This window comes from Ambystoma mexicanum, chromosome 13, assembly GCF_040938575.1.
Source record: "Ambystoma mexicanum isolate Mex_15411 chromosome 13, UKY_AmexF1_1, whole genome shotgun sequence".
NCBI lineage: Eukaryota > Metazoa > Chordata > Amphibia > Caudata > Ambystomatidae > Ambystoma > Ambystoma mexicanum.
The window spans coordinates 112,184,794-112,198,949 of NC_090938.1; the positions used below are offsets into that span (position 1 = coordinate 112,184,794).

Genomic DNA, 14,156 nt, shown 5'->3' on the forward strand with positions numbered 1-14,156 from the left:
TACAAGACGATGGTATATTGCCAGTCTCCAATACCTTGTCAAACAGAATTCCTAAAATTGGGGTCCAGGTCTCAGGATCATATTTCAGGACTGAGTTAGCCAGACCGTTCGGGCCCGGTGACTTAGAAACCTTCAGGTTACCGATCTTATTCAATATGTCCGATTGCTCAATAACCATGGGCACTTTATAATTCATACTCAAAAGAGGATTAGCATGAGTCTCATTAGTGTCGTTCACACTTAAGTACTCTTTGCATTGTACTTCATTCACTGGATTTATGATCCTTTTATTTTTCTTACCCTTGACCTCACCCAGTATAGACCATATATTTCTGGTATTTCAGGAGTTCAAGGCTGTTCAGCACTTCTGGAAGATGACCGTCACCAGTGCACCCAGTTTCTGTACTTATTTTTAATTTTGTTGGCAAGTACAGAGAATGCATAAAAGTCACCACCGTTTTTCAAAGTACGTAAGACCTCCCAATGCATATGTCTCTTCCTATCTCTTATAACCTTGTCAAATACCAGATCTGTCCTATGCTCGCACATAATATCAGTAGATCAATGCACAGCAATCTCTGAGGTCAATTGTTGCAGCCATGTCTCAATGCCGTGCAGACTCATTGATTTTATTGTCGGTATTAAATGAATCCCTTCTTCCACAATTCGTCTGCAGCAGGGATGTTGCTAGGTCTGGAAAAGACCTGGGGCTATGGTGATGTCGGAACTGTTGGGACTGGGGGCTAGCAAGCCTTTTGGTTGTAGCTCCTGAGATTCTATCCGGGGCTACAACCAAAAGATCACGGGCTTTAGCCCCCTTAGCCCCCCCCTAGCAACGCCTCTGGTCTGCAGGCTCTGTCTATGTTGCAGCCGCATTCCATTGTACCATCAAGTGAACCTAGAATGGGTCATCTCCAGTCCAGCTATGGGCATTGTTGGTACACATGCCCAATATAAGACCCAGGAGCCCCTGGAACCAGGGCTGGCAGCCCCTGCTCTGTCACAAGATGACACAAATCTGATTTGATATTTCTGATCCGTTCTGGGGTGGGGAACCCATGCTCAGTCAACAGCCTTTAGCTTCAAAAACTGGAGTCAAGCAATATTTATTTTATCTGACCCTTGGTCTCACCTGCAAGAGAAGTTAGAGCAAAACGAGCTGCTGTCTGATTTTTCTTTGCTTGTAAAATCAATCCAGCCTTGTGTCTTTCTCTACACAGGTGGCGAAACGGCCTGCTTGACCACACACCATGCAGTCTTTAATGCCTGCTGTGCAATCATTGGTTACATAACTACCGCATCTGTAACATTCTTGGAAGCCGGATGCGGTACAGCTGTTCCTGTCGCCTCTCCTGGTAGTGCCGTGTTGCTTACGGTCATTCCTTTTCTTGCCACCATCATCATGGCGTCTTTCCACTGAGATTCCCAACTTTTTAACATCTAGCTTCGGGATTCCACACAATTACTTTTAATTTTTTTTTTTTTAAATGTTTAAACTCTTTATTTAGGTTATTCAAAAATAAGTACAATTCAGAGCAGACAATCAAAAAGGGAACAAATAGAGCATAACAAAATATCAAATGTGATAACTAAATCAAGGCAAATACAGTGAGGGGGGAAAAAAAACTCCACAAACCTAAATTGCCAATTCACCACTAACCAATTATCCTAAACCGCACTTCTACACAATTACTGAATGGACTGTTCCACACTTTCCAGTGTTTACTGCTTTATTTAGTGAGGTGTCACTATTTAGCCATGGGCATTCTTTCATTTTCTAGCAGTGGCAAAGGACACCAGTTCTCTTAAAGATGCCATGAAGTTGACTTGGGTGCCGAACCAAACCCTTGGTAGAGAGGATCAGCACTTCTTGAAACCCATCAACATATTCTGATACTACCAGATGCTTAGCAGTTTGCTCTAGTGCAAATAGTCTGTGCCCTTCTCTCCCCAGTGCGTTCACTAGGAGTGAGCTATTGCTGTGGCATGTGAAGTCCATGCCATCCATCAGTTCAATGTAGTTGTGCAAAGTGAGGCTCTATTGTGCCCACGGAATGGGCAGAACGCCTGGGACCTGATGAAGAAATAGAGTGTCTGTAACATGTATGAGGATGATCTCGGCAGTAGGACAGCCATGAAAGCCCTCAGCATGAGTCACGGGGTGGAGGCATGAGGTTTTAGCAGAGGTGGGTGCTGAATAAATAGCATGCATATGTCCTGGTGCTGCATATGATGCAGTGCTCAGCCCTGGTCGCTATTGAGGCTCGAAGGAAGATTTCTGTTCTTATAGTTTGCTTACTGTATTTACAGCTAGGTACAAGCGTTGGCAAAGCCAAACGTTTGGGTTTTTCCCTAGGCATTTGCCGGGCACTGATATAATGGTACTACCTGGACATAAAATAGCACAGCTGAAAAATGTAGCACTTACCTAAACATAGATGTCAGTACCGGACAAATTCTTATTGGATGCCTCAAGGTAAAACTGTTGACTTTGTTGTTGCATGTTTTTTTTTACAGGGTTTAAGTGTATGTGAGATATATAAATGAAGTGGCTGAAGACACACTTGGTGAAGACATGTTTATTACACTCGTGGCCAGTTACAGCTGCAATGAAGCCATTGGGGGTCATTATAAATTTTTCCGGTACCCCACTGGAAATTCTAGCGGGATTCAAGCAAACTGATCTACTGTTTCCGCCACCTGATATATTGGCATTACCAGGATATTCCAGGTGGCGAAAAGGGCGGTAAATCCCCACGAGGACTCCATGGAGGGAATTGCTGGTAATACTGGCACCAGTATTACCAGTGCTGGATTTGCCGGCAGTTTTTGCTGGAGAGGGCCTGATTATTCTCCCGCCAATAGCTGGAGATAAATCAGTGACCCCCACCGGCAAACCTGTAGTTTGGCAGTGCAGTAAAAGGGCCAGTAGAGGAATTACCACCACTTTAACCGCCACTTTTTCTGCATCGCCAAACTTTTAATGACCCCCCATTACTTCTCAGCAGATGGCTTAGAGAAACCACCGGCAGGCTAAAGTTTGATACTGTTGCTCGATTGAGCGAGATGGAAGAGTTCCGATGAGAATGTGCTTTATTATTGGGTAGGAATGGCCGTTGGGATTAGCATGGCCATGTGCAGTCAACAGGTGGGTAAATAACCAAACACCACACTTAGGCTGTGCGTCCCTCCTCACATATCATCTCCCCCCCTATCCGTACTCAGATGTAATAGTTCTGGCTTATAGGTGGTACTTAAGCACTACCTAATAAATACAATTAATATTTAAAGCAGTGTCTGTCTGGAGACCGTGCACACTGCTCTGTGTTTCTCATGCCTTGTCAGGCCTCTGCGCTTGAAGGGGAGCTGGAGCTGTGCTCTAGGATGAGGTATGTTCCTTTGTTTTTTTTGTGAGAAATACAAAGAAATGCACAAGTAGATCATTTAAACATAGGGTGAACTATAAAGGCGGGCTTGTATAACCTTATACACTGTTCTTGACTAGTTCGATAGGTAACCAACCTGCCCTGTAGACAAGACGGAGACAGTGGCGATGTGGACATGCCATGGGACAGTGGCGATGTGGACATGACATGAGACAGTGGCGATGTGGACATGCCATGAGATAGTGGTGATGTGGACATGACATGAGACAGTGGCGATGTGGACATGACATGAGACAGTGGTGATGTGGACGTGGCACGAGACAGTGGTGATGTGGACGTGGCACGAGACAGTGGTGATGTGGATGTGGCACGAGACAGTGGTGATGTGGACATGCCATGAGACAGTGGCGATGTGGACATGGCATGAGACAGTGGCGATGTGGACATGCCATGAGATAGTGGTGATGTGGACATGACATGAGACAGTGGCGATGTGGACATGACATGAGACAGTGGTGATGTGGACGTGGCACAAGACAGTGGTGATGTGGACGTGGCACGAGACAGTAGCGATGTGGACATGCCATGAGACAGTGGCAATGTGGACATGGCATGAGACAGTGGTGATGTGGACATGGCATGAGACAGTGGTGATGTGGACATGCCATGAGACAGTGGCGATGTGGACATGGCATGAGACAGTGGTGAGGTGGACATGACATGAGACAGTGGCGAGGTGGACATGGCATGAGACAGTGGCGATGCGGACATGACATGAGACAGTGGTGATGTGGACGTGGCACGAGACAGTGGTGATGTGGACATGCCATGAGACAGTGGCGATGTGGACATGGCATCAGACAGTGGTGATGTGGACATGCCATGAGACAGTGGCGATGTGGACATGGCATGAGACAGTGGTGAGGTGGACATGACATGAGACAGTGGCGATGTGGACATGACATGAGACAGTGGTGATGTGGACGTGGCACAAGACAGTGGTGATGTGGACGTGGCACGAGACAGTAGCGATGTGGACATGCCATGAGACAGTGGCAATGTGGACATGGCATGAGACAGTGGTGATGTGGACATGGCATGAGACAGTGGTGATGTGGGCATGCCATGAGACAGTGGCGATGTGGACATGGCATGAGACAGTGGTGAGGTGGACATGACATGAGACAGTGGCGATGTGGACATGGCATCAGACAGTGGTGATGTGGACATGCCATGAGACAGTGGCGATGTGGACATGGCATGAGACAGTGGTGATGTGGACATGGCATGAGACAGTGGTGAGGTGGACATGGCATGAGACAGTGGCGGTGTGGACATGGCATGAGACAGTGGTGATGTGGACATGGCATGAGACAGTGGTGAGGTGGACATGGCATGAGACAGTGGCGATGTGGACATGGCATCAGACAGTGGTGATGTGGACATGCCATGAGACAGTGGCGATGTGGACATGGCATGAGACAGTGGTGAGGTGGACATGACATGAGACAGTGGTGATGTGGACATGGCATGAGACAGTGGTGAGGTGGACATGGCATGAGACAGTGGCGGTGTGGACATGGCATGAGACAGTGGTGAGGTGGACATGACATGAGACAGTGGTGATGTGGACATGGCATGAGACAGTGGTGAGGTGGACATGGCATGAGACAGTGGCGGTGTGGACATGGCATGAGACAGTGGTGAGGTGGACATGACATGAGACAGTGGCGATGTGGACATGGCATGAGACAGTGGCGATGCGGACATGACATGAGACAGTGGTGATGTGGACGTGGCACGAGACAGTGGTGATGTGGACATGCCATGAGACAGTGGCGATGTGGACATGACATGAGACAGTGGTGATGTGGACATGCCATGAGACAGTGGCGATGTGGACATGGCATGAGACAGTGGTGAGGTGGACATGACATGAGACAGTGGCGGTGTGGACATGGCACGAGACAGTGGTGAGGTGGACATGACATGAGACAGTGGCGATGTGGACATGGCATGAGACAGTGGTGAGGTGGACATGGCATGAGACAGTGGCGAGGTGGACATGACATGAGACAGTGGTGAGGTGGACATGACATGAGACAGTGGCGGTGTGGACATGGCATGGCGCGGTCTTGTTAATTTTCATGCTTTAATGTAATGTTCATTCAAATGTTTGAATAGACTTTCTTCCAGTTCTCATTGAAAAAATTGTATTATTATGTCAATTCGGATTTCTTTGTTTTAAAAAGAAGAGGGTAAAACTATGAATATTGGAGGTTGAGACCCAGGAGTGGAGAATGCCAGTGACCGCAGAGCCACTAGAACAGTGGTCTTCATTTTGTGGGGTTGGTCCACCAGAGAGGCCCTAGAGGATGTCCAGGTGGGTGTGAGGCTCTTCAGAAAGAAAGTTTGGGATTCTACAAGAGGGATCGATAAACAGGATAGGAATTGTCGGATATGTGGCAAGATGAAGACACCTGAAACACTAAAAAATAGGTGAATATACTGGCCAGGAACTATTGATTTAAGAAAGTCTTTATTTAGGACATTTGTGGTAATGGAAGAAGTCTTGGAAAGTGAACACGTTTGGGCTGCACTGGTGAGTGGACACTAAGGGCCTGATTCACAGAAATATTTTATAATGGCACAATCCCATAGGAAAATGAATCAGGCCCTCAGTATCGATAATCATTGCATCAATTAAGATTTTAATAACGATACTTTGCACTGAGGAAAATTGGATATCTTAATTAGTATTTTATATAATTTATGGTTGAGAGAGATTTTAGCAATTACATTTTGTATAGATATAATTGTTGTAATGTTTGATGTATTATAATATGTGTTCAAGTTTTAATTAACTAAACAAAAAAAACGGAGCACAGTGGATGCTTTTAATCGAAAATATAAGCGCTTGGGGGTCTGGCAACAATATTATTTACTCAAGTCAGAGGGACTCATCATAGAAACGCTTGGATAGCACTGCAATAGAAGGATGCCCTCCCAAGTAGACGTACAGTCTTAAAGAACGTATGGTCCAGAATCCAGACTGCCACGGCACGCTCCACCGCAGGCCGAGCCCACTCCCCGCAACTGGCCCACTTACCAGTCAGGAAACTTTCAATAAGTGAAGCCAGGTTCAGAGGGGGGTCAGGCCATAACAGCCTGCGTGTCAGCACAACTCAGGGCACGCAACTGTTACGCTTAGCAGATACCAGTGCGGGGGAAGATCTTACATGCACCTGTTGCGGTTTAAATTCTCAAGTTCACTGACACTGGATGAGGAACCCAAACGAGAGAGAGAGACTCACAGAATGTATCTATACGCATATCTTATAGGGTGGTGATTGCCGCCCTACACTTAAGGTGATAGATAACCTTGAGTCATAGGAAATCCAAAAATTCGATTGCTAATAACTTTTGACTTGCAGGACACATGTCTGATATTTTCCAAACAAAACGTTTGTTACAAAGGCCGTGACTAATGGCACTTGAATAAACTATGGTAGAGCAAAACTCTTGAAATTCACTAAAAACTTTAGTTAAGGGACAGTTGGTGTTTGGGGTTAGTGCTCCAGATTAGATTTGGAAGTGGGAGTATTTTACTCACTATTTTTTAAAAGTTGGGAGCAAAATTATTTTTTCAGGGGTAAAAATGTAAGTCCGCTTCCTAATAGGAGTATTTTATAAGTGAGTAAAGGTGTTTTTGTTGTAATAATTTCTTTGCAGCTACTTATTCATGCACATTAATAGATACAGGTTTACTTCTTCCGGTCAGGCAGTATTAATAGTAGCTTCTTCCTGTGGTATTACGTGCACTACTGGTCCAAACAGATGGGTGAAAGCAATGGTGCAAGGTTCTATGTGTGTTTCCTATTATTTGTTGGGAGTATTGTTAGTCTCCATTTTTATTTTTGGGGAGTATTTGCCTATTTTTAGGGAGTAAAAGTGGCCGATACACCCCTTATCTGTAGGGCTGGTTGGGGCGATCAGATTTACCCAACATAACCCTTGAAATTCAGTGGATGTGGAAGTGATGCTCATCTTAACACGGCGCCCCACTGTTGCAAGGCCCATGAGAACATACACAACAGATGGGATTCACAATGGCATACAAAAGTAGAGGCTGGCAAGACAGTTCAGTGGGTTAGGCACCCTCTGCTGCCATCTGTGTATGATCTACAGGTCACAGGTGTTTGAATCCCGGAAAGGCCAACTCAGCCTTTCATCCTTCGGAGGTCGATAAGTGAGTACCAACTCTGGGTGGGTGATAGTGTATGTATAGGTGTTCTATGTAAAGCACGCAGGCGCTGTATAAATAACACCTCATTAGATTGCATGGGTCAGCAACGGGGGACGCCGAGTTAAGATGATGAGCGCATTTTTCAAGGGTTTTGTTGCTGCGTTAAATCTGATCACCTTAACTCTGTCTCTTAACAAATGTTTTTTCAGTGAGAGGTTGTGTGTGTGTATATATATATATATATAACATACACATGCCCACACACTTAAAATAATTGTTGCCCCACATTAACATATACAGTACACATTTGTAAACACATTTCAAGTACAAGCTAGCCTGCATGTAGCAAAGTTTTAATAAAAAAATGAACAATGTAAATAAAGACCCCCTGCACACAGACCTTAGAATGGGTGTTTGGAGTAAATGTAGTGGTTTTGACACAGCTCTCATTGGCTTCTCTCTGACATCAATGCCCAATTGTAGCCATCCTTGCTTTCTCCTTGAAAAAATACATTTAATAGTTTTCTCTACACAGTGCACCAGGTGCCCTAATACAGGCGCTTTGCAGGGGTGCAGGGGCAATTAGCACTAGGGTGAACATTGCCCTTGGTCCCACGCATTGTTTCAATGCATTTTTACACCAGGGCTAGGACAAGTATTGCCCTGTTGAGAAAATGCATTCAAGGCTTGGAGATCATTTTGTAAGTCCAACAGTGGGGGGGGGGGGGGTGGGGAGGCATAAAGATGGGGCCAATATTTACACCTGTGCGTCGTTGTGCAGGTGAAGTGGGCGGAGGGGGGATATACTGATCTGCCTCCCAATCCCGCTACACCAGCTAAGCCTCCTGGTTTTACGTCTGCATGAGATTTTCAAATCGATTTGAAAGGACTCCATTGTGAATGTCACCTTCCATACATAAATGGCAGGCAGCAATTCTACTTTTGGCACATGCAAGCCTATGCAAGAAGGACGAGCATACTCTTGCTTGGCACGTAAGCAAGGCATAAAGGAGATTTTGCCTGTTTTTTACACTTTGCTTTTTCACGCCGTTTTGCAAATTTGAAAACTGTCATGTGACAGGACCCAACAGCACAAAGGTTCACTTATTTATTAGTTTGGGCTATTAGGTGCCGATTGCAACACCTATAAACTGAAACTATTGCATTGGAGTACACATAGGGAGGAATTGCATATGAAGAGGGCCACAGAATCTTTAGGCGTTGCTTGCTTATGTGCCAGCCCATTCCCATCCATTCCTGCCTCTGCCCGCCCCAAATCAGCTCCTCATGCAAACTCTTTCAGCTCGCTTTAATCAAGTCTTACCATCAGGCTTTGCACCCAAAGTGCCTGCCAGTGTTTGTTCAAAGCACTCTGCTGAGAGTTAATGGCTTAATTGGAGCTGTAAGCACGCTATTGGTGTAATAGAAATGTCTTACCAAGCCTGCCTTCAGCCACTTGATTTATAAGCACTCTGTTTGTCCTTCACTGAAGTCCTGTTTAAAACAGGCATTGACAAAGCCAACATTTTTGGCTTGTGCATACATTTTAAGCTTTTGCCTGAAACGGCAAGATGTCCAGGTAGTCGCACCATTTTGCACCCGCTACCAACAATGGGTAGTTAATACCACTATGGCTGTGCCTGGCAGGGGCCTTTCCCATGCCTACACAAAAGCCCAAACTATTGGCATTGCCAATGCTAGTTATAAAAATGTCTCCATGCATGGGTCTTAAACTAGGACTTGTTAAGCCCTAGAGTTAATTGCACCTGCACTGGTGCAAGGTTTCTGCAACACCACCTCAGAACTATAATGGTGCACACTAAGTAGGCATAGTATCATTGAGGTTTATAGAATTATGTGATCATTTGTAAATCATATGATTATTATTAGTATTTCATCACGATTAACCAGAAGATTGCAATATGGTTTTGAGACTTTATGATTTGGGCCAAAGTAGAACACTGGGAAAAAATGTGGGTCCCTCTTTTGTTGCACAGTCCCCTTTTAAGCAGTTTGTGTCATTTCCTGCGATTGGAGAAAGAACGTCCCCAACGCTCAGTTATAACACATAGAGCCTCATTACGAGTTTGGTGGTATCTCAGTGGCATTACCGTTACCACCACTTGGTCCAGTCGTATTACCACCAGATTACAAGTGGGGGTAGGCGGAGCTAGTCCCTTTTAATTGGAGTCATGGGGTCCTCAGCAGCATTACCACCACCAACAATACCGCAGAGTTGGCTTTTTTTGATCAGTAAGGCAGAGGAATTATCTTCAGCATTCTGCCGGATGTGTTTCCCGTAGTTGGGAGGTGTGGTAATGTGGTGGTATGTCCGTTGCCACTGCATTCCCACTGTTGTTTACCACACCGCCAAACTCGCAATTAGGCCCTACAGTTGGTAAACCCTTTCACATATTTTAATGTAATTTAGATTCTCTTGTGTTGGCCGATTGCTCATCTGCCTGTCATTCTTCAGGGGGAAACTGCCCTAAATGAACAATGATAAAATAGAAATCACGGGAACAGCTAAATAGATGGAGAAATGTAAAATATGTAATCCTCTTAAATGCGCTATATTTCTGAGAAAAAATAAAATGCACGCTATTTAAGCATGATCAAGCGACTTCCAACGGTCAAAAAAAAAAAAAATCACAATTCGCTACACCCCATAAACTGAAAAGATTTTGGCAATAGTTTCAAAGATAAAGGGCCTCATTACGAGTTTGGAGGCAGCCATGCCCTTAATAAGGGCATGGCTGCCTCCAAACTCTGGTCTGGGTCCGGGTGCCCTGAATGGGGAAGTACCGGGCCATTCCGACTTTGGAGGGCCCGGTATTTCCCTATTCAGGGAATCGGGACCCGGACCATCCCCATTCCCATTGAGGCCCATAGGGCTCAATGGGAATGGGGAGCATGCTAACAACGGGCCCGTTGTTAGCGTGCTGGGCCGCTTGCAGGACCCGCAAAGGATGTCTGGTAAAACCAGACGTCCAGAGCAGGTCCCGCGAGCGGACCTCGTAATAGGGCGGTAAGGGGTTAACGGCTCTGGCAACTTTACTGGCACTGTAAACCCCTTACTGCCCACCTTGTAATGAGGCCCAAAGTGTGGTCACACAGTTTTTACTGTAATTATGTACCATTGGTTTTAGATACTATAGATTTTTACAAGGCATTAGGCCTCATTACGAGTCCAGCGGTAGCCGTGCCGATAAAACTGGCAGGCTGCCGCCGGACCTGTAATGAAAAACCGGCACCGGACTTGCTGGATTTATGGGGTATTACAACCCCGGTGGTCCGGTAAATCCGGCGCCGGTAATTCTGTTAATCCCCATTCCCGTGGAGTCCCATAGGACTCAATGGGAGTGGGGCCGCAGAAACACCGGCACCATGTCGTAATGGTGCCGGTGTTTCCGTGCATCTCTGCAGCCAGGTGCCGTTCTGCCCACCAGGTCAGACCTGGCGGGCGGTACGGCACCCGCCCGCAGAACTCGGAGTTTGCTGGTCTACAAAACGGTGCCGGTACGGTTTTACCGGCGCCGTTAATTCCGGACTGGCAAACTTGTATTGAGGGCCATTAACATTGAATGTAGTTAGTCAACTTCTTTAAGTTAATTGAAGTAATATAGATCAACGAGTCTTCTTCACTGTATTGCAAGATAAATAAGTAATCATGTTTAATGTATGTATCTTAAATGTGTTTTATGCATTTTGATATTCTCGGTCTGCTTGTTGAAAGGTTGTGAATTCAACCAATCAAAAAATCTAAATAAAGATGTTGGCAACAATACAGAATTACAGATGGGTCGCGGTCAACTATGGACATAAATCCCACGAGGTGTTTCGAGTGACATCTGAGACAAAATCCGCATAAAGCTCGAGCTGTCCATGGAGTCGATTGGAACCCTGAGCTGAAATGCAGCCCTTAGTTGAAAGCTACCCATCTTTAATCCAATGTTGGGTAGGGCTCCTCTGGGCCCCCCTCCAGCCGATGGGCTATCCCTTATGGACCACCATTGCACGATGTCTAGAGTGATGGCATTAGGTACTATTATAGAAGATTTAAAAAAAATACAAAAGGCTGTATTATGAGCTTGGCAGTACTAGGAAAAGAATGGTGATAAGATTGCAGTAATTTCATAAACACCACCCTACCATCGATTTCCTGCACGCCAATTTCTGAGTTTAGGGGGAAATTATAGGAAATACTTTCAGCGTCACAGCAGGAGGATATATGTTATGTTATGTTATAACGCGGACCCGGGGATCGGTGATGCTCCGTGGTGTCTTGCTTCCAAGGCCAGCACGTTGCCCCTGAGCTATCCCACCGAGACCAGCAGATACAACTTTTAGAAATGGGAATAGTTAACAATGGCTCCAAGCCATGCTAAACAAGAAAACAAGCGCATTTTTTTTGGGCCTAGATATAACTTGAATATGGCCATTTTTATACCACAGCAACCATCGGGCGTTTCCCTGCGCGTGTCAACATGGTAGCGACCTGCAGCTATGACATCATGACGTTAGAAATAAAACAAACGGGTGGGGTCTAGCCAGGCCTAATTTTTGGGGATTGGAGTAACAGTAAAACGTGTGGCATTTTAAATAGCTCCCATTTCAAAAATACCACCGATTTCCGAGTTGGTATTGTTAAATAGAAAAGTGCTGTAACAGGTAAGTATCCTAGATTTAGCTCATGGAGTAGCTTCTACGCGCCCCGTGTAAATAGTAAACGGGAATCCCAACTCCTAAGTATGCCGCACTTGGAAAAATAGGAGCCATTTCAGATACCACGTTTTTACCGTTAGCAGCATACATGGAAGGCAGCCGGCTGCTGTCTACCACGGAGAAGGCGAAACCAGCGACCAACGTGTTAATAAGCCCCCCCCACCCCCGTGCCTGGGCCTTCTGTAGCAAACAGCAGTAACCCCGCCAAGTCATGCCCCATGGTTGCCTTTTCCGGCTTTCACACACGACACCCTGCGGCGCTTTAGCCACTACAAAGCCTGCTGTGTCACAGCCAGTGCCCTTCCTAATCTGCTCTTATTATAGCAGAATGCGTGTCAGGGATTGGAGAACTCCAGCACACCTCCCAAGGCGCGGGAAAATGACACGGATTTATGCGATACCGTGCTGCAAGGGGGCACCTACCTGGAGCTTTCGACGTGTCCATCTTGGCCTGTGGAAGCTCCCAGTGAAGCGGAGGTGGTGACAGGGGGTTCCCAGCAGCGACTGGACGCGATGCAGACTGACACTAACCCTGCTGCCTGCCTGCCTGCTTGCTCCCTCCTGTAATAGGATCTGCCATCTCTAAAAGGGTATGAGGCATTCAGACATGAAACTATTTACAGGGGAGGCAGCCGCAGGATGAGGGGAGATTTGAGGAAGCCACGGAACCGTGGTGGAAGCAGCACCTCTGCCTGCACTGGAGTGAGGCGGAGGAGAAGGCCTGGTTTTCACAATGTTATCCCCGTCTCTAGAGGCAAACCGAGTAAGAACAAAGCAGAGCTGATAGGGACATGGCGGGGTAATAAATACATTGGAAATGTGGTTCGGTAGCAAGGGGCCGTAGAAAAAGGGCTGTGTGCTGGTGGTTTGGTTCTAAAGCAAGAGGCCGTGGAATAGGAGCTACGTGTTGTTGGTCAGTCTGGTTGTCAAGCAAAGAGACCATGAATAAAGGCTGTGTGTTGTTAGTCTGGTTTCTTTCTTAAGCAAGAAGCCATGAAATATTCACTACGTGTTGGTGGCCTGGTTTTGTCCTTAAGCAATATGCCATGGAATAAGAGCTATGCATTAGTGGTCTGGTTTGGGTCTTAAGCAAAGAGGCCTTGGAATAAGGGTTGTGTTGGGAGTCTGGTTTGGGTCTTAAGCGAAGAGGCCATGGAATAGAAGCTATGTGTTGGTGGTCTGGTTTGGTTCTTAAGCAAAGAGGCCTTGGAATAAGGGTTGTGTTGGGAGTCTGGTTTGGTTCTTAAGCAAGAAGCCATGGAATAGGAGCTATGTGTTGGTGGTCTGATTGGGTTCTTAAGCAAAGGAGCTATGAATAAGGGCTATGTGTTGGTGGTCTGGTTTGGTTTGTAAGCAAGTGGCCTTGAAAGAAGGGCTATGTTTCGCTAGTCTGGTCTGATTCTTAAACAAGAGGCCATAAAATATGGGCTATGTGTTGGAAGTCTGGTTTGGTTCGTAAGCAAGAAGCCATGGAATAGTGGCTGCATTGAGAGTATGGTTTGGTTTTTAAGCAAAGAGATAATGCAATAAGGGCTGTGTGTTGCTGGTCTGGTTTGGTTCTTAAGCAAAAAGGCCTTGGAATAAGGGCTGTGTTGGGAGTCTGGTTTGGTCCTTAAGCAGGAGGCCATGGAATAAGAGCTATATGTTGGTGTTCTGGTTTGGTTCTTAAGCAAGAAGCCATGAAATAATTGCTATGCGTTGGTGGTCTGGTTTGGTGTGGGTCTTAAGTAAAGACAGCATGAATAAGGGCTATGTGTTGGTTGTCTGGTTTGGTTCTTAAGGGAAGAAGGGTTGTGTTG

The 14,156-nt window shown here is 46.0% G+C and overlaps 1 protein-coding gene across 1 annotated transcript in view; it reads right to left on the reverse strand.

The window, feature by feature from the left end:
• The window catches only part of LOC138520950 (AMP deaminase 1-like), a 137,141-nt gene extending 124,239 nt beyond the window's left edge, over window positions 1-12,902 (reverse strand). Inside the window, exon 1 of the mRNA XM_069633402.1 lies at window positions 12,781-12,902. Coding sequence (XP_069489503.1) covers window positions 12,781-12,802 — 22 coding nt within the window. The 5' untranslated portion in view covers window positions 12,803-12,902. The remainder of the gene's footprint in view (window positions 1-12,780) is intronic.
• Window positions 12,903-14,156: the final 1,254 nt, after the last annotated feature.